The sequence below is a fragment of the Nycticebus coucang genome, chromosome 11, assembly GCF_027406575.1.
Source record: "Nycticebus coucang isolate mNycCou1 chromosome 11, mNycCou1.pri, whole genome shotgun sequence".
Lineage (NCBI taxonomy): Eukaryota > Metazoa > Chordata > Mammalia > Primates > Lorisidae > Nycticebus > Nycticebus coucang.
In genome coordinates, this window is record NC_069790.1 from 43154552 (window position 1) to 43173794 (window position 19243).

At 36.4% G+C, this 19243-nt stretch overlaps 1 protein-coding gene across 1 annotated transcript in view; it reads right to left on the reverse strand.

Moving 5' to 3' along the window:
- The window catches only part of LRRC72 (leucine rich repeat containing 72), a 77521-nt gene that overhangs the window by 18067 nt on the left and 40211 nt on the right, over positions 1–19243 (reverse strand). Inside the window, exons 5-6 of the mRNA XM_053608693.1 lie at positions 4396–4477; positions 3175–3285 (exon numbers count right to left, since the gene is read on the reverse strand). Of these exons, the coding sequence (XP_053464668.1) occupies positions 3175–3285; positions 4396–4477 (193 nt within the window). The remainder of the gene's footprint in view (positions 1–3174; positions 3286–4395; positions 4478–19243) is intronic.

The window sequence follows — 19243 nt, forward strand, 5'->3', positions numbered from 1 at the left end:
GGATTGCACCTGTGGATTCTGATTTAAAAGAAGTTTTGGAGAAGGGAAGAAAAGAGGAAATCACTGAAGCTGGAAAGGAGGGTGTGGAAAGGTAGACCGCCTGGAGAGAAGAGGTGGGGCCCTCTGACTGCTTGGAAGACGGGAATTCCAATTCCCAGGACCTCACACTCTGCAGCGGGTTCAGGCCTCCCTGAAGCTCCCAGCCATGCGTCTCCCATGCCGTCCTTGGCAGTTCTCCTCATAAATGCCAGCGGAGGATGCAATGCTCTGAGTGGATTAGAGGTTTATCCTCCAGGCTATTTTCTCACCCTCTGAAGAACTTGTAATTGAAGTGGCATAATAATAACACTTTAAGGATTTTTTTCTTTTTTGGTTTTACAACTTGAAAAGACAAAAATTACAACATTTGAAAATACTTGGATTTCTCATTTTACTTAATGAGCTGAATCTAATCTGTGATTGCAAATGAAGCTCAAAGAAACTTAATCTGAGGACATTACTTCACAAATAACAGTAGTAGTCTGGGAAATGCAAACTTTTTTTGTACATAATATTCTTTTACCAAAATGGGGCATAGGTTCAAAATGTGAATGTTTGCTACCAAGAATTCTCAGAAAATGCTTTTTTCCCTCTGTAATTGGTTAGTTTTTTTTCCATTTCAAAAAATGACCTGACAAGATTTTCAATTGCTATAATTGTAGTTATATCAGTTAAATTATGTCACTATGATTTTAAGTAAAGATCACTTAAACTGTTATGCCAGGTAACAATATGGAGACTATACTACTAGGCTGACATTCTGAGAACTAGTGAAAGCCTCCCGGCCCCACAAGGGCTGCACATTCTGTGCTTTAGTATAGCCTGACAAGTAGGGCATCAGCTGAATTTAGAGTCTATTCAGTCCTGGATAAGTCACCTTTATTTAAAGCATAACTCTGTTTGCTACCAGAGGGGCAAGCTTGCTGACTACTCTCTGCATGTTATTTTATAACAAGTTGGTTTAAAATACTAAGTTTTTACACATAGCAAAGAGTCCATATAGTTTTGCATCAAGCCCCTCCAACTTGCTAAGAAATATTTAGGCTGAAAGTTAAAGACTGAAAGTCACATAAAAGTCCGGACTGGGTCTTTCTTGTTCAACTTTGTGTTCTATTATCTACTAAACTGCCATATAGTGAATGTGTAATAAACATTTATTGAATAAATGAATGAACACATGGTATTTATTGAATGAATGAATGATCAATGAAATGAGGCATGAGTTTGTCTCAATATTCCTCAGCGTTTTGGTTAACTCTCTGAGCTTTGCATCTCTACACTGAAGAGGAAATAATTCTAATTATGTTATAGGATTCTGTAAAGAGTAAATGAGAATATGATAAGAAAATGTTTGTTTAGAAGAAAAGACATTCAAACATTACTATAATGATTGTTGTTTAACATATCAGTTATATTTTCTTGAGTCTTTTTATTACTTAGAATTTGTGGACTGTATGAAACTCAATTCATTGATTTACATTACCTACAATAAGACACATTTTTTTTTTTTTTGCTGCTTCAAAATAACTTTAATGGTGAGACATGTTTTCCTAAAAAAATGTTTTAGAGTTATCCCAATGTTTGAAGCAATCCTGAGAGGTAGCTATTATCCATTTTATGGAAAACACAGGTACAATGTCTGGATCTAGCATAACTAAGTCTTTTAGTGAAAGAGCATTTGGTCAGCATGGAAGGGCCAGATAACTCGATCATGTAGGCCAATCCTGAGTCTTTCACAGAAGATCAGAAAACTCTGAAAAACTAACTAACAGTGGGCAGCCTTATCATGTCTTCAAAATAAGCATAGAATTGCTATGAGGTTGGTATGAATTTATGATTTTAATATTTGAGTTTAAAGAATCTAATCATTTATCCTTAGTGTAGTAGATACAACTGATAAAGCTCAAAATATTGTGTACGGTAACTTTAGTTATTGCCTATATACTGATCTGATCAGAACCTCAACGATCAACATTAATTTTTAAATATTCAAAACACTATTTCAGGCATAAATAGTGACAGAAAATGAATAGAAAAAAATAATAGAAAAAAATGAATAGAAAAAATCTATTTCATGACATTATATATAAAAGTCTCCAGGGCGGCGCCTGTGGCTCAAGGAGCAGGGCGCCGGTCCCATATGCCGGAGGTGGCGGGTTCAAACCTAGCCCCGGCCAAAAAAAAAAAAAGTCTCCAAATTGTAAAGTCTAAAAACCTAGTCATTAATCTGAGGGTCTTTTACCTTGGTACACCTGGAATATTGTGTCATGTTTTGTGGTTATATATGTGTTAATTTACCCTTTGAGAGAACAAGCTCATCGAGAGTAGAACAATACCGTGGTTAGCCCTTACTGGGTGTGACACGATATATGTGAATAAAGTTTGCTGCTCACCCAACTGAAAGTTTAGAAAGTACTCTTTTTTTTTTTCTTTTGGTATCAACTTTATTAACATACACGGTGGCCATAAAGTTCAGGTGCAATTTAAAATAATATACTATTTTAAATAAATTTTAAAAATTTAAATAATAAACTTTTAAATTGCACACAAACTTTATGGCTACCCTGTACTTCACATCACACAATCCACTCATTTAAAATATATAATTTATGTACTTGTGGAATATTCATAAGAGTTGCTCAACTTATCATCACAGTCAATTTTAGAACATTTTTTATACCCCCAAAGAAACCCTACACCCCTTAATCTTTAGCTGTCTCAACCATCCCCAACCTACCTACTCCCAGTTAGGTAAACACTAATCTAGTTACAAATAGTTACCTCACAGGATTGCTATTTCATGGATATGCCGATTTGGGCCATTTTGTATAAAAAGAATCATACCCTATGTGTTAAAACTTACTGTTGAGACAAAACCAAAAACAGGTTTAAACATGTAAATCCTCTTTTATTATTTTTGTCATTTTTGTTTGACATGCCGTATCATTTCATAAAAAATTTCCTCTGCCTGTTGTTTATTCAAAAGTATGTCTTGAAAAACAATAAAATCTACTCTTGTTTTCAAGGAATAGCTGAGTGTTTTAGTTGTAAACATTGCTCTTCTAGTTTTAAACTTGAAAAATGTCTTGTGTTATTATTACTTTAATTTACGACCACAAAAATTGCAAACTTTACTTAGGATTTTTAGATTGAGCATTCCCTTTAATTCCTTCACTGTTGCATCAATGTTTTTTAACTCATTGTGGTGTAGCAGGAGAATGTGCAAGGAAGGCAAACAGTGCAGGCCTAAAAAAAAGAACATTTTTACAGAATTTTAAACATTTTTTATTTATTTTTTAATTGACAAATAATAATAAACATGTTTAATGACTGTATGCTAATTAAACAAAGAGAAAGAATATATTACAACTGGAGAAAGAAGGAACAATTATTAATAACATTGAGAATTATTATATTATTAAGAATACAACAAAGCACAAGAATTAAAATAAGTGATTACATTGTGGGACTTAGAGTCATTTTCTTTCTACTGTTTCTGTTTTACTTTTTTTCCATAGCTGTTGATTTTGGTTATTTGCTTGTTTGTATGATTTTGGAGAAGTTATTTTCTTTTTTCTTTTTGTTTGTTTTTTAGGTATTTTGTTTTGCCAATGATACTTAGATTTATAATGCCAATCAAGAGATAAGTCATTCAATTTGGTGCCTTTCTCCAAATTGCATAGCTAAGTATTTTCTTTACATAATAGAAAGTCAGATATTCATATCATTTTTGTTGATTCTAAATAGCGCACATTCCCACTTTTTAAACATAAGTGAAAGAGGGTTGTGATAGCCATAACACAGTGTAATTGGCAAAATTTTCTTTCTGGTGGTGCATAAAATCATGGTGGGTCTTAAACTTTATATTTGGAGTCTATAGTATATGATATTAAAGAAAAGTGTTTTATACTGTTACCTGTTTTTATTTCATGATCATGATATACCATATACTTTTATACTGGCTTGACATTGTTAGCTAAGGAGGTTGTTGCATTTAAAAAATAAACTCAGAGTAAAAACAGGAATTTATCTGGTAAAGTTAGTCAGTAAAAACATTTAAGATTATTTATAAAATTTTTATATTTAATCATGGTCTCAATTATTGTTACAATTTGCTCCCAAAATTCCTGTTAAAAATATTTTACATTTTGAATGACACATGACAATAGTGCATTAGAAATGTAATTTTAACAGCAAATTTCTTAAAATGAAATGTATGTAAGAACATTACAAAATAGATTCCATCACGTATTATCAACAAAAATGTTAAAACAGATTTTTGTAAAATGTGAAAATAGCTGAAAATATTACTTAATTGAAAATCTAATCAATCAACGAAGAAAATTTAGGACATACCTTCTAGATCAAATATTTCATTGTTGTTTAGATATAGTTCTGACAAACAATAGTTTCTAGTTAGAAATGTTATTCCATGGAGCTGAAAATGAGAGAGAACAATGCATTTTGTAAAATAATTTTATGTGTGTATAAGTGTGTCTGTATACATATACAAAAATATAATAAGACCACAGAAGTTTGACCTTTGCAGCTATTATTATTTGTGGCCTTTGGATCTGGCTGTAAGTTATATTTGGATTGTCTTTAAGGAGAAGGTGATGAAAAGGATGTTTTTAGCTAACTTAAAACAACCTCTCTTATTACATCTCAGCCAAATTCCCTTGCCTGGCATTCAAAGCCTCTGTAATTTGCTCGGACAGTATTTCCCTTAATTTTGATCCTCTATAGTTTCATTGGCCCTGACTCTATGTGTCGGCTAATCCACCACCTAATATTGTATGCCAAAGGCTCTCTCCCGAGATAATTTCCCAACCATTTCTGCCTCTACATGAGTCATGAGTTCCCTTTGACTCTTTGTCTTTTCTTCTTGGTGCAGCTCACTCATTTGTAAGGATCAGCCCTAGGCCAGCAAGGAAAATCAACCCTGCGTGCGTGGCCCACCACGGTATTTTCTAGAGACTCAATGAAACCATTCTGTGGTCTCCTTGAAATTCACGACTGTCTTCTCCTTTGACCCACTTTTTGTTTCTCTAAAGTTCCACCTGCTTCAACACTTTGAACTGGATCTCTCTGTATGCCGCTCTCTGTACATGTTCACCATGTTCTTTCTCTGGCCCACTGTCCTTCCGGTAAACACATCTCCCAGTTTCGCCAAGGACTCTGTAATCTGAACAGTAACAGGGGCAGCTCTGTCAGATCCTGCCCAGTGCTAACTGCTCCACTGGCTACAATCTGCAGCTAGAGGACAAGGCCCAGCATAATCCCACTCACTGATCTCAGTTCATCATTCTCCACAAAGCATTTTCTGCCAGTTCATGGGCTATGAGCCTTCTTTTTCTTGACCACCCCAACACTTAGCTGACTTATATGGTTAATTGCTTGATCACTAGAGTTATATGTTGTCATTAGGAAAAGGAACCATATTTCTTCATCATCTTATCCCTTCCCATGTCTCTACTCTCCTAACACTATGGTGAAGCTGCATCTCGCTTTGAAGATTAGATTCAAAATCAGTGAATATAATTGAAAAAAATCTCTCAGTGAATATTATTTGAAATGTATCCTCTTGAAATTTCTCTAATGAACCATTAAGTACTATATATATGATATAGGGCATTTGATGTTAAACTGTACCTCAGAAATCTTTCTGTTATCCTGTAAGGAGGGTTCTACTTTTAAAAATATTGACTCTTGGTGGTGCCTGTGGTTCAGTGGATAGGGCACCGGACCCATATACCGAGGGTGGCGGGTTCAAACCCAGCCCCAGCCAAACTGCAACAAAAATAGCCGGGTGTTATGGCGGGCGCCTGTAGTCCCAGCTACTTGGGAGGCTGAGGCAAGAGAATCGCCTAAGCCCAGGAGTTGGAGGTAGCTATGAGCTGTGTGATGCCATAGCACTCTATGGAGGGTGACAAAATGAGACTCTGTCTCTAAAAAAAAAAAAAAAATGGACTCTTTCTTAGAGAAGGTTCTATACATCTTGCCCAGTGATAGATGAAAGACAGACGAATGGCTAACAAACATATGAACAAATGTTCATCATCCCTAATCATGAGAGAAATGCAAATCAAAACTACCCTGAGATACCACCTAATCCCACTAAGATTAGCCCACATCACAAAGTCCCAAAGCTGCAGATGCTAGCACAGATGTGAAGAGAAGGGACTGCTTTTACACTGTTGGTGGGAGTGCAAAAATGAATACAGCCTCTTTGGAAAAAAGTATGAGGAATCCTCTTTGGAAAAAGATATGAAATGTATACAGCCTCTTTGGAAAGAAGTATGAAGAATCCTCAAAGAACTCAAATTAGACCTACCTACTATTTGACCCTGCAATCTCACTACCAAGCATCTATTCAGAAAAGAAAAAAATCATTTTATCATGAGGACATTTGTTCCTGATTGTTTATTGCAGCTCAATTTACAATTGCCAAGACATGGAAACAACCTAAATGCCCATCAATTTGAATGGATTAACAAATGGTAGTATGTGCATACCATGGAATACTATTCAGCAATAAAAAAGATGGTGACTTCACATCTTTTGTAATATCCTGGATGGAGTTGAAATGCATTCTTCTTAGTAAAGTATCACAAGAATGGAAAAGCAATTATTCAATGTATTCAATACTAATATGAAGATAGTAGATGATCTAATGCATGCCCAAATAAGAGAAAAACTCATTTCAAATCAAGTTGGGGGAGGTTATGAGGGAGGGGGAAAGAGTAGGAGGATGGGGTACTCTAATTGAAAGGGCATGGTGTGGGGGTGTTTGGCACTCCTTTTGAGTGTGGGACATAACCACAACAGGGATTCTACCTAACAAATCAAATATTTTGACCTGCTTGCTTATACCCTCACATTAGCCTGAAATAAATTTACTTTTCAGTTAAAAAAATATTGACTCTATGGTCTCAAAATTTAACAGATTATTTTGAATTGTGAGGATGAGACATATTAGAGCCATATGTGTGTATGTTCTAAGAACAAAGAGGGAAGTTAAATATTAGAGTGATACCATTGTTATTGAATAGGGTCTAGCAGGGAAGAGATTTTTGTTAGACCAAGTGTGTAGTACTCTACATATCCAGGAATAGATATCCTCATGATTGTAAATTTGTGTTTTCTGAAGTTCTTCATAGAAATGCCTATTGTTAGTTAAATAGAAACATTTTGTCCATTGATGAATAGATTTAGATAAATAGCCCATCTGATTTAGGATTTATTGGAAATTGTACTCATGTCCCTCTCATATCTCTGAAAACTAATTTTAGATTTGTGTTCAGAGTTTGAAAACTTATTTTTTGGATGAATTTTCTTTTTTCTTTTTTTATACTGGCAATATTCATGAATTAATAAAGGTGTAAAGGCTTTTCACCTCATTTCTGCCAAATTTTATCAGCACTCCTTCAGAAGGACCAACAATAATTTGACCACAACTTTCATTTCATGAGTGGAGCCATGTTTCACCCCCCGCTGGGAGGAACCATTAAAAGCTGGAAGGTAAGGGTCCCTGTTGGCTTTTTATCCCTTTCTACTTTTCCTACTGGCCTCCTGGCAGCAATTCACTGTTTTCTATTCTTCCTTTCACCACTCGCTGCTTTAATAATGGCCACATTTAACTTTAGTGAAGGAAAAAAACACCAGTGGAAATTCTGACTTTGTCTTCTTTTTCAGTCACCTGTTGACCACACATTAATCCAATACTACTAATTAGTTGAGACTTTGATTTCTCGTACATTATTCATTAATACAAGAACACTAATAAAGTCAACAATTTCATTATAGAATCACAGTTTTCCCACAAGCATTAATGTTTCGGGGCCATGATTACTGGGATAATAAGTCTGTATTGTTGGTTGAGAGGTGAGGAGATAGACTAGAATGAGTCAAACTTAGATAATGAAGACCTTGGGAGCTATATTAAAATATTTGGTTTAGGGGAATATGATCACCCAGATTTATTTTAGAAAGAAAATGACAGGGTAGAGCTTAGTTTAGTGGGAGGATAGTAAGTCCAATGGTAGGAAATGAATAAGGAGGGTGTTACCCTAATTCAGAAGAACATATGGTGGCCATAAGCAGAGTAGTGACATTGGGAGAAGAGAGGAGTGAAGGACAATGATAGACAGTTGTAAGATGGAATTCACAGGACTGGGTGGAGGGAGGGTAATGGGTGGGGCCACACCTTCAGTGCATCTTAGAATGGGTACAGGCGAAACTTAATAAAGGCAGAATACAAATGTCTACATACAATAACTAAGAAAATGCCATGAAGGCTACGTTGAACAGTTTGATGAGAATATTTCAAATTGTGTATGAAACCAGCACATTGTACCCCTTGATTGCACTGATGTACACAGCTATGATTTAACAATAAAAAAAAAAAGAATTCACAGGACTTAGTAGACATTGCAATATAGCAAGTTACTAAAGTGAGGAATAGGAATTAGAAGACACGCTGATTGCCCTATATGCAAGTCATTATTAAAGCAAATATATTATTATAATTATCCATTTAGAAAAATCTATACTACTGATTCTCAGGATTGCTGTAGGATTTATATTTACTGTGATATTTCACAAATTATATATATATATATATATTAGCTCTAGGCTTGGCACATAGCAAGTGCTCAATAAATGGTTATTTATTATTTAACCATTTTTATTATTTTATAGAGCCAAGTGTTCCTATATTTAATGCAAAGCATTTAACAGGTAATTGCTGAAGTACTAGGGGGGGAAATGTATATCATCATAAATTTAAATTAAGGAGACATTCTTTTAGAGCAGGATTTCTCAGCCTCTATAACTATCAATATATTAGACTAGGTAATTTTTTTTATTGTTTGGGATTTATTGAGGGGGCCAAGACTTAGGATACACTGATTGCATCTGTTAGGTAAAGTCCTCCTTATAAAATTGTGTCCCACCCCTAAGAGGTGTGCCATACACCATGACTCCCCCACTTCCCCTCTCCCTGCTCCCTTGTTCCCCTGCCCCCACCTCATATTAGATCATCTACTGCCTTCATATTAGAATTGAGTACATTGGATTCTTGCTTCTCCATTCTTGTGATGCTTTACTAAGAAGAATGTGTTCCATCTCAATCCAGATTAATACAAAAGATGTGAAGTCTCCATCTTTTTTAATGGCTCAGTAGTATTCCATGATATACACAGCTTGGACTAGTAATTTTTTATTGAACTTGGTGTGGTGGGTGCTTCCCTGGGCATTGTAACATGCTCAGAAGATTTCCTGGCCTCTATGTACTAGATATCAGTAGCACACACATCCTAGTTGTGACAATCAAAAATATGTAGCTGGGTGTGGTAGCTTCTGCCTATAATCCTAGCACTCTGGGAGGCCTAGTTGAGTGGATTGTCTGAGCTATGGAGTTTGAGAACAGCCTGAGGGATAGCAAGATTCTGTCTCTACTAAAAATAGAAAAATCGCTGGGCATGGTGGTACACGCCTATAGTTGCAGCTACTCAGGAGGCTGAGGCAAGAGGATTGCTCAAGTCCAAGAGTTTGAGGTTACTGTGAGCCATGAAAATACAGTACTCTACCAAGGGGAACAGAATGAAAGTCTGTCTTAAAAGAAAAAAAAAATTGTCTCTAGAAGACATTGCCAAATTCCCCCTGGAGGATAGAGTAACCTCAGTTGGGAAATACTGATTTAGGGGCAAGAAAAGTAAGAATACATATTAAGTGCTTGTTAGGAACTAGGCATTAAGCTAGATGTTTTCAGAGATATTATCTAATATGAGCCTTAGGAAATCCTCTTGTTATTTTCTTATTTACTTATTTATTTTTACAGAGATAGTGTTTTACTGTGTCACCCAGCCTGAAACTCTTGGGCTCAAGGGATTCTCTCACAACTCAGCCTCCCAAAATGCTTGGACTACATGCATGAGCCACCATGCCTGGCTATTTTTCTTATTTTTTTTGTAGAGACAGGGTCTCCTATGTTGCCCAGGCTGGTCTCAAGCTCCTGGCCTCAATCGATCCTCCTGCTCAGCCTCCCAAAGTACTAAGCCTGTAAAGGCATTAGTTCCTATGCCCAGCTATGTGTTTGTGTGTGTATATATGTGTGTGTATAAAGTCTCACAACTCAATCTTCACTATAAACTCATGAAGTCGGAGCACTGTTTTTATCTTATTTACAATGATGAAGCTGAGCCACACAGAAATTTAATAATTTATCCAAGATTATACAGCTAGTCCATATATATGGTGGAACAAGAGTTTGACACAGGCTCCAGGGTCTCTGCTGGAAACCATTATACTTGTACAAATATCTAAGACAAGAAGCTGACCTGTCCAGCCTCACTTATTCCCAGACTCATGCCACTGGCTTGACTTGGTCCATCCATCTGATCTATCTTGACCTCTCAAGTAATCTGGGTTTCTCTCAACAGTTGCTTTAACCTGGCTGCCTTACCTCAAGCTAGCTTTGAGTCCCAAGCACTGTCCTATCCTTTCCCCACTCCTTAGGAGATGTTCTTCTGTTTTTAATAAGACCTTGAAGTAGAACCTAGATAGATGCCTATGGATTACCAATAAAACCAAACTACAAGAGCTATCCAACAATGGCACTGAGCAGCACCACATACAAGTGAGTGCACCTGCTTTTGGGCTTCTTCCACCCTTCCTGTCAGCATTCCTTCTTCTCCTGGCATACTCTTAACCCCAACCATCCCTTTATTCCTTTTTATTTCCTACTTTATTCTCTTTCAACGTGCTCTAGAGTCCCATTTTTGTGCATTCTAGAGGTAAACTATTATATTGCCCTTGAGATTATTAGCCATCCCAGGGTATTTCTTTTAAATTAGAGAATTATGATCAATGACTAATTGTTGACTTTTAGATAATTTTGAATAATAAGTTGGATCTGAGAAAACTTCTGAATGTCCCTTAAATGATGCTCTATAACAACTCCTTAAGATAGCAACTTGTAAAATCAGCTTTGAGGACTGAGTTAAAACAAACTGCCACCTAATGGGCACAACGTAAGGTTATACAGCACACCTCCTGGGTGTGGGACACAACTACAATAGGCCTTTAGCTAACAAATGCAAACATTGTAACTAATCATTTGTACCCTAATATTAATCTGAAAGTAAAAGAGAGAGAGAGAAAGAGAGAGAGAGAGGCAGAAACGCTATAGTTGTGACAATGTGGCTGAACCTGGAGGACATTATACTTCTGAAGTAAGCCAGTAAGGAAAAACAAATACTGCATGATTCCATTTACCAGGTATCTCACATAGTCTAACTCATAGAAGCAGAGAGGAAAATGGTGGCTGCCAGGGGCAAGAGGGGAGAAGAAATATCTCTCAATGGGTACAAAGTCTCAGTTATGCAAGATAAATAAATTCTAAGGTTCTGCTATACAAGTTACTGCCTATGGTTGATAATATAGAATTGTGCACTTAAAATTTTTTTAAGAAGGTAGATTTCATGTTAATCATTCTTAGCACAAAGGCAAGCAAACAAACAAAAAACAATGCAAGGGATGCTAGCCAACCAAATATGCCAAAATAATGGCCCCAATTTGACAAGTGCAAGAAAGCACCATTTTGAAAAATTACCATGTGCAACCCTTTCTCAGAAAGCCACTGCAGAATGTAATCCAGAAAAAAAGAAAGACAGGCAGTACCCCATATTGCACAAGAAGTAGCATAGCTCTTAGGAGTGATTTGATAAATATTATTAGTTGGTTAGTGACAGAACCATAGCTCTGCCCTAACTTTGAGTTCAATACTGATTTATTAAATAAATACTCATTCTAGGAAGAAATTATTTACACAGATACTGGTGCTGTTCCTTTGATTTTCAGCTTTCTGAACATTATCTAATATAAAGTGGGAGACACTGTTACATTTTTGGGGCTTCCCAGCATCTAAATCTCTTCCCATAATACAAGGAATCCCAGTGTTGGTGGCAGTCAGACCCTACTCTCATTTTTTAAGGTATTTGCTCTTCCAGATAGCTAGCAGCCAGGAGTGGACTCATGACCGAGGCTAAGTCACTCTTCAAATCAAGAACTATTAAAGCAAACAAGTGGAGACACTTGAGAGTTAATTCTGGTAGCAGAGATGGAGACAAAAATACTTGTGTTTTTTAGCAGAGGAAATGGTGGCAGTGATGATGTCAGATGTGTCCACTGGCTGGTGCTGGTGACACCAAGAGTGTAAGCTGGCACTTCTATTGTTGTTTGGAAAGTCAAACAGTGTTTGTGGAAAACTAGCTCTGTGGGATGGTTTTGATCATGGCTCCCTTTGATCCTGTTACTTTCTGAACTTGATTCTTCCCCCAAACCCTTGCCCCGTAGAGTACAGTGGTATCATCATAGCTAATTGCAACCTCAAATTCCTGGCTCAGGTGATCCTCCTGCCTCAGCCTCCTGAATAGCTGGGACTATAGGTGCATACCACCAGGCCTGGCTAATTTTTCTATTTTTACTTGCTCTTATTCATGCTGGTCCTGAGCTCAAGCAATCTGCCTGCTTGGGTCTCCCAGAGTCCTAGGATAACAGGCATAAGCCCTGTTAACAGCAGAGTTCTAGCTTAACTATGACAGAGTATTGATTTTCATAGGTAGTTCAAGTCTACAAATCAAATCCTCCCGGTTCAGGATTTAAAATCAAAATATTTACAAAATATTTTCTGTATGTTGGCCACCACTTTGTAAAATTTTTTAATGCGTGTGAGTCAGGGAGAGATGGTAAGTAATGAGGTCAGAGAGATAATAAGGGGCCCAACTTGTGTAGGACTTTGTAGGTCACTGTAAGAACTGGATGAAAGTAACAGGAAACCAGGGGAAGTTTTGAGCAGAAGAGTGACATGTTTTCTCTTAGGTTTCCAAAGATCACTTTGTCGTGATCTAATACAAGGTTGTGGGGGCAAGGGAATGAGGGAAAGGGAAGAGGGGGGAGGGGAATAAGGGGAGGTCACAGTGTATGGCACACCTCTTGGGGGTGGGACACAATTATAAGAGGGACTGTACCTTACAAATGCAATCAGTGTAACCTAATTCTTTGTATCCTCAATGAATCCCAAACAATTAAAAACAAACAAACAAACAAAAAAACACAAAGATCACTTTGTCTTCTGTACTGAGTGATTTTCAGTGGGGAGTGGGAGTGGGGGCATTTAAAAATGTCTGGAAATATTTTTATTTGCCACTCCTGGGTGGAGTCTTCTGGGAACTAACAGGTAGAGGCCAGGGACTCTGCTGAACATTCTAAAATGCACAGGATGGCACACCCTACCCCCAAGTCAAGAATTATCCGGTTGAAAAAGCCAGTAGTAGGGAGATTGAAAATCTTAGGGACAAAAACTCCATAGACCAGTGATTAAACAACATGGTGAAATTATGAATAATTCTATAATTATATGTTCATTAAAAGGGTGTATTACTGTATGTTTGAGTACTAAAATCACAATGTTTTCTAAATTTACATAGAACTTTGTGTATTGAGGAGAATTTTAATGTTATACATATAATGAATTATGTAGGAGCAAAAAAGAAAAAAATTCAATATACTTTTAAGATTCCTAACTTCATTTTTATAGTATTTTTGTCCAGCAGATTAAAACAATGCATTCATTTCTGCCTTAGCTTAAAATATGAACAGTACTTAAAATCTGTGCTTCAAAAACATTCAGAAGTAACTATTTTTAACCAATCTAAATAAACTTTTATTCTCATGTTTTCCCGTCTCATTTCCAAGTTACTAAAATATTTATACGTCTGCTTTCTAAAAATAGGTTATATTTCTTGTTTAAGTGATTTAAAATCATAACTAGACATACATTGAACATATCCTCAAATTTCACACCCATGCAGTGAGGCCTCGTTTATATTATTTATGTTGATTTTCTTTTATAAGGAGGTTTTAAATGTTTGGCAAAATAATTCTTTGAAAAAAGTTGACACGAGGAATATAACTAACGTTGCCCTAAGGTGACAGAAACGCATTAAGAGCCCAAATTATATGAAATGTATGCTAGTTGATTTAGTTTTTAAATAGGTCTTACACCCTACCATGGAGTTTGTACCGCTCTAAATAGATTTTTCGGAATAAGGTATAGTATGTAGAAATGAATGAATAAATATATATAAACCCAAACAAAACACAAATAAATCTGACTTAAAAGGCCAACAAAAATTCCATGATACAAAGCATATTGTAAAACTATCTAAAAAGGTACTTCATTCAGAGAATTATTTCTCAAATATTTGTGCTGGCACATTAGAAATGGTTATTTTAAGTTTTGAATTATGATTTGTTGATTTTCTACACCTATGTTCTTCCTAAAATTCATCAGTTTGTGGTATGTACCAAATTCTTAATATGTGCTGCCTGTTCTGGGGATAAGAAACAGCGACATATCTTAGCAGCACAGAAGGATGAGCCCAAGAATGTTCTTAAAATATTAATTCTTATCTGACCATACTCTGGTCAGTATGGGTGATGTTATTATTAATTTAAATAAATATTTTAAGTATTCATACTTATTTATATTAACAAGTATTTCAATTATTCTTTAGATGATTATGTTTATAAACAATGACTTTGCCAGAAAAGGTCTTTTCATTTAAACTGAATTTATAAAATGTAATATCTCTTTGGTTTCTGCTGCACAGCAGAAATCCTGATTCCTATTTGGATAGTTGTCTGGTAAAGCTTTACACAGGTTCTCCATCAAATGCTTATTCTAATCTGAGACAAAATGAAATATACTAAAGTACTGCTGTACTTCCAGAAACAGAAGCATACTATTATAACATTTTGTGGCAACAATAATACGAATGCAGAACTCGTTATTGGACACCTGTAAAAGAAAAATTTTGAAGTAATGAGCCAAAACAGAAGTAGATGATAGATACGTGTCACGTAAATGTAGTATGCAATGCAAATCACTCAGATTACTTATCTGAGCCAAACCCATTTCTCTTGAAAAGTGGGAAAGAATGAACTTGAGGACTGAAATTCTCCAGGTTAGGCTCCTTAGGGGATGAGACCAGGAAGGGTCTCAGAGACCTTTCTGATTAAATCAGGAGACATTAGGAAAATATGATTAAATCAGAAGACATTAGGAAAACATGATCCCCAAAGGAGTCACAGGACAGTGAATCTCTATGGAGTAGGAGGAGGAAACTAGCACTCAGCAAGCATCATGAAGGGACCGGTGTTGCTGGGGCAAAGGTAGGAAAGTTGGGACATTAGAGGTCCCTGGAAACACACTTGTCCCTATTTTATCAGCTAGCCTGTGTTCAGGCCAGAAGCTCAAGTTTTATAATCACTAAACAATGACTGGGAGAAGTACGCATCCTTTTGGCATACTAGGTTCCAAACTCTACAAACTAAACTCTGCCTCCAAAGATCCCTGAATTCCCTCATCTCAGGCAGCTTACAAATCCAGTGTCCTCCCCAGGAGCAGAGCCACTCTCTGCCCATCTTAATTTTATCACTAGTACAGAGGTCATCACATTTACTGTTATATTCTGTTAGTAGTTCAACAAGCACAAGAATAAGATATATCAAGTAGGATGCTTTGGGCTCCAAGCAACTCCTAAGCCCAACTCAAATCAGCACATAGAATAAGAACATTAATGATCTCACATATCAACAAGACCAGAAGTTGTGAGAGCCTCAAGTCTTGGTAACACCCTGATTCTCGGGACTCTGCCTTTCTCTAAACATTAGATTCAGCAACTTGGCAGGATAGTTCCTGCCTTCAAATCCAAGAAAACCTCCAGAGGGAACACTGGACCTCTCTTCTATTGCCCTTTTTCAGGAATCCGGAAACCTGTCCCAGAAGGCTCCCAGCAGATGTGCCCTCACATCTTCATTCCAATCGGGTTATATGTCCATTCACATAGACTAGTCATTCCCCGGGAGGGTGGGATTATCCTGATGGGTTTAGACAGCTCAGAATCCCCCCGCCCCTAGACTATGTGGGACCACCTGCTTGAATAGAATGGAGGCGTATGTACAAAACCCAAACCAGGATTTCTGTTAAATAGGGAAAAGGAGATAATGGACAACCCAATAATGTCCTTACAGACCTCAATAAGTATTGTGGATTGAATGAGTGAATAAACACAAAAGATGTGTTCACATTGTTTAACTCCTGCTGCTTTATTTTTAGTAGTCTAAGATAATCACTAATTTGAGAACAATGCTGGTCATTAATTCAGATCATTCTTAATAAAATGTTACAGTTCTAAATATTTATATTCATATTTCAGGAATAATTTTTTTTACCACAATTGTCCACAACATTTCTACAGAGGCATAATATCTTCTTGGTGGTCAACCTAGCATAATTATAGATTTTCAAAAACTCAGAATTAAAATTTTATGTATTAACTTGGATGAAACACTATAGTAGTTAATATGTCCAGTAGAATTTAGGATCTGAATAAGACTAATTTTTGATGGAATGTGAATACTCAGGCAACTTAGCACCAATTATTGATCAACAAGTGCCCTTTAGCACACTGAATGTATTAATACACTGTGGTATATGCATACCATAGAATACTATTCAGCCATTAAAAAGTTTGGATTTTGTATACTTTGTTACAACTTGGATGGATTTGGAAAATACTCTCCTAGGTAAGGTATCACAAGAATGGAAAAATAAGCATCATGTGTAGTCAATACTATTTGAAACTTGTAGATTAACAACAACATGCTCACATGAGAAAAAAACTCAATTGATTCAAGGAGAGAGAGGGAGAGGAGGAAGCAGAGAGAGTGGGAACAATTGCTGGTCTATGGCACACTCTCTGGGTGAGAGGAATGACTACAACTTGGACTATTCAAATGCAAACAATGTAACCTAATTGTGTGTACGCTCACATCAGTTTAAAATTTTTTTTTATTTTAAATAAACATTTATCATAATATTTATTTATTTATTCATTTATTTTTGGATATCTGCTTTTTTATTGTTAAATCATAGCTGTGTACATTAGTGCAATCAAGGGGTACAATGTGCTGGTTTGATATACAATCTGAAATATTCTCATCAAACTATTCAACGTAGCCTTCATGGCATTTTATTAGTTATTGTATGTAGACATTTGTATTCTACATTTAGAAGGTTTCGCCTGTACCCATTCTAAGATGCACCGTGGGTGCGGCCCCACCCATTATCCTCCCTCCACCCTAACCTCCTCCCTCCCTTCCCCTGCCTTGGCCCTTTCCCCATATTCTTGTGCTATAGTTGGGTTATAGCCTTCATGTGAAAGCTATAAATTAGCTTCATAGTAGGGCTGAGTACATTGAATACTTTTTCTTCCATTCCTGAGATACTTTGCTAAGAAGAATATGTTCCAGCTCCATCCATGTAAACATGACAAAGGTAAAGTCTCCATCTTTCTTTAAGGCTGCATAATATTCCATTGTGTACATATACCACAATATATTAATCCATTCGTGGATCGATGGGCACTTGGGCTTTTTCCATGACTTAGCAATTATGAATTGGGCTGCAATAAACATTCTGGTACAGATGCCTTTGTTATATTGTGATTTTTGGTCTTCTGGGTATATACCTAGTAAAGAAATTATAGGATCGAATGGCAGGTCTACTTTTAGATCTCTAAGTATTCTACAAACATTCTTCCAAAAGGAATGTATTAGTGTGCATTCCCACCAGCAGTGTAGAAGTGTGCCCTTTTCTCCACATCCACGCCAACATCTCTGGTCTTGGGATTTTGTTATGTGGGCTACTCTTACTAGGGTTAGGTGATATCTCAAAGTAGTTTTGATTTCCATTTGTCTGATGATTAAGGATGATGAGTTTTTTATCGTGTGTTTGTAGATTGTGCGTCTGTCTTCTTTAGAGAAGTTTCTCTTCAAGTCCTTTGCCCACCCTGAGATGGGATCACTTGTTCTTTTCTTGCTAATACATTTGAGTCCTCTATGGATTCTGGTTATTAGACCTTTATCGGAGGTATAACCTACAAATATTTTCACCCATTCTGAGGGCTGTCTGCTTGCTTTACTTACTATGTTCTTGGCTATGCAGGAGCTTTTTAGTTTGATCAGGTCCCAGTAATGTATTTTTGATACTGCTTCAGTTGTCTGGGGAGTCCTCCTCATAAAATATTCACCCAGGCCAATTCCTTCAAGAGTTTTCCCTGCACTTTCTTCAAGTATTTTTATAGTTTCATGTCTTAAGTTTAAATCTTTTATCCAGTGAGAGTCTATCTTAGTTAATGGTGAAAGGTGTGGGTCCAGTTTCAGTCTTTTACAGATCGCCAGCCAGTTCACCCAGCACCATTTGTTAAATAGGGAATCTTTTCCCCATTGAATGTTTTTAATTGGCTTGTCAAAGATCAGATAACAGTAAGTAGCTGGATTCAACTCCTGGTTCTCTATTCTGTTCCAGACATCTACTTCTCTGTTTTTGTGCCAGTACCATGCTGTTTTGATCACTATCGATTTATAGTACAGTCTCAGGTCTGGTAGCGTGATTCCTCCTGCTTTGCTTTTATTTCTGAGTAATGTTTTGGCTATTCAAGGTTTTTTCTGATTCCATATAAAACGAAGTATTTTTTCAAGATCTTTAAAGTATGACAATGGAGCTTTAAAAGGAATTGCATTAAAATTATATATTGCTTGGGTGGTATAGACATTTTAACAATGTTGATTCTTCCCAGCCATGAGCATGGTATGTTTTTCCATTTGTTAACATCTTCAGCTATTTCTTTTCTTAAAGTTTCATAGTTCTCTTTATAGAGATCTTTCACATCCTTTATTAATAAACTTCCAAATATTTCATCTTCTTTGGCACTACTGTGAAAGGAATAGAGTCCTTGACTGTTTTTTTGTTTGTTTGTTTGTTTTTTTGGCATGGCTATTGTTGGTATATATAAAGGCTACAGATTTATGGGTTTTTGATTTTGTAGCCTGAGACATTGCTGTATTCCTTGATCACTTCTAAAAGTTTTGTAGTAGAATCCCTAGTGTTTTCCAGATATAGGATCATGTCATCTGCGAAGAGTGAAAGTTTGATCTCTTCTGACCCTATATAGATACCCTTGATCACCTTTTATTCCCTAATTGCAATGGCTAAAACTTCCATTACAATGATAAAGAGCAATGGAGATAATGGGCAACCTTGCCTGGTTCCTGATCTAATTGGAAATGATTTCAA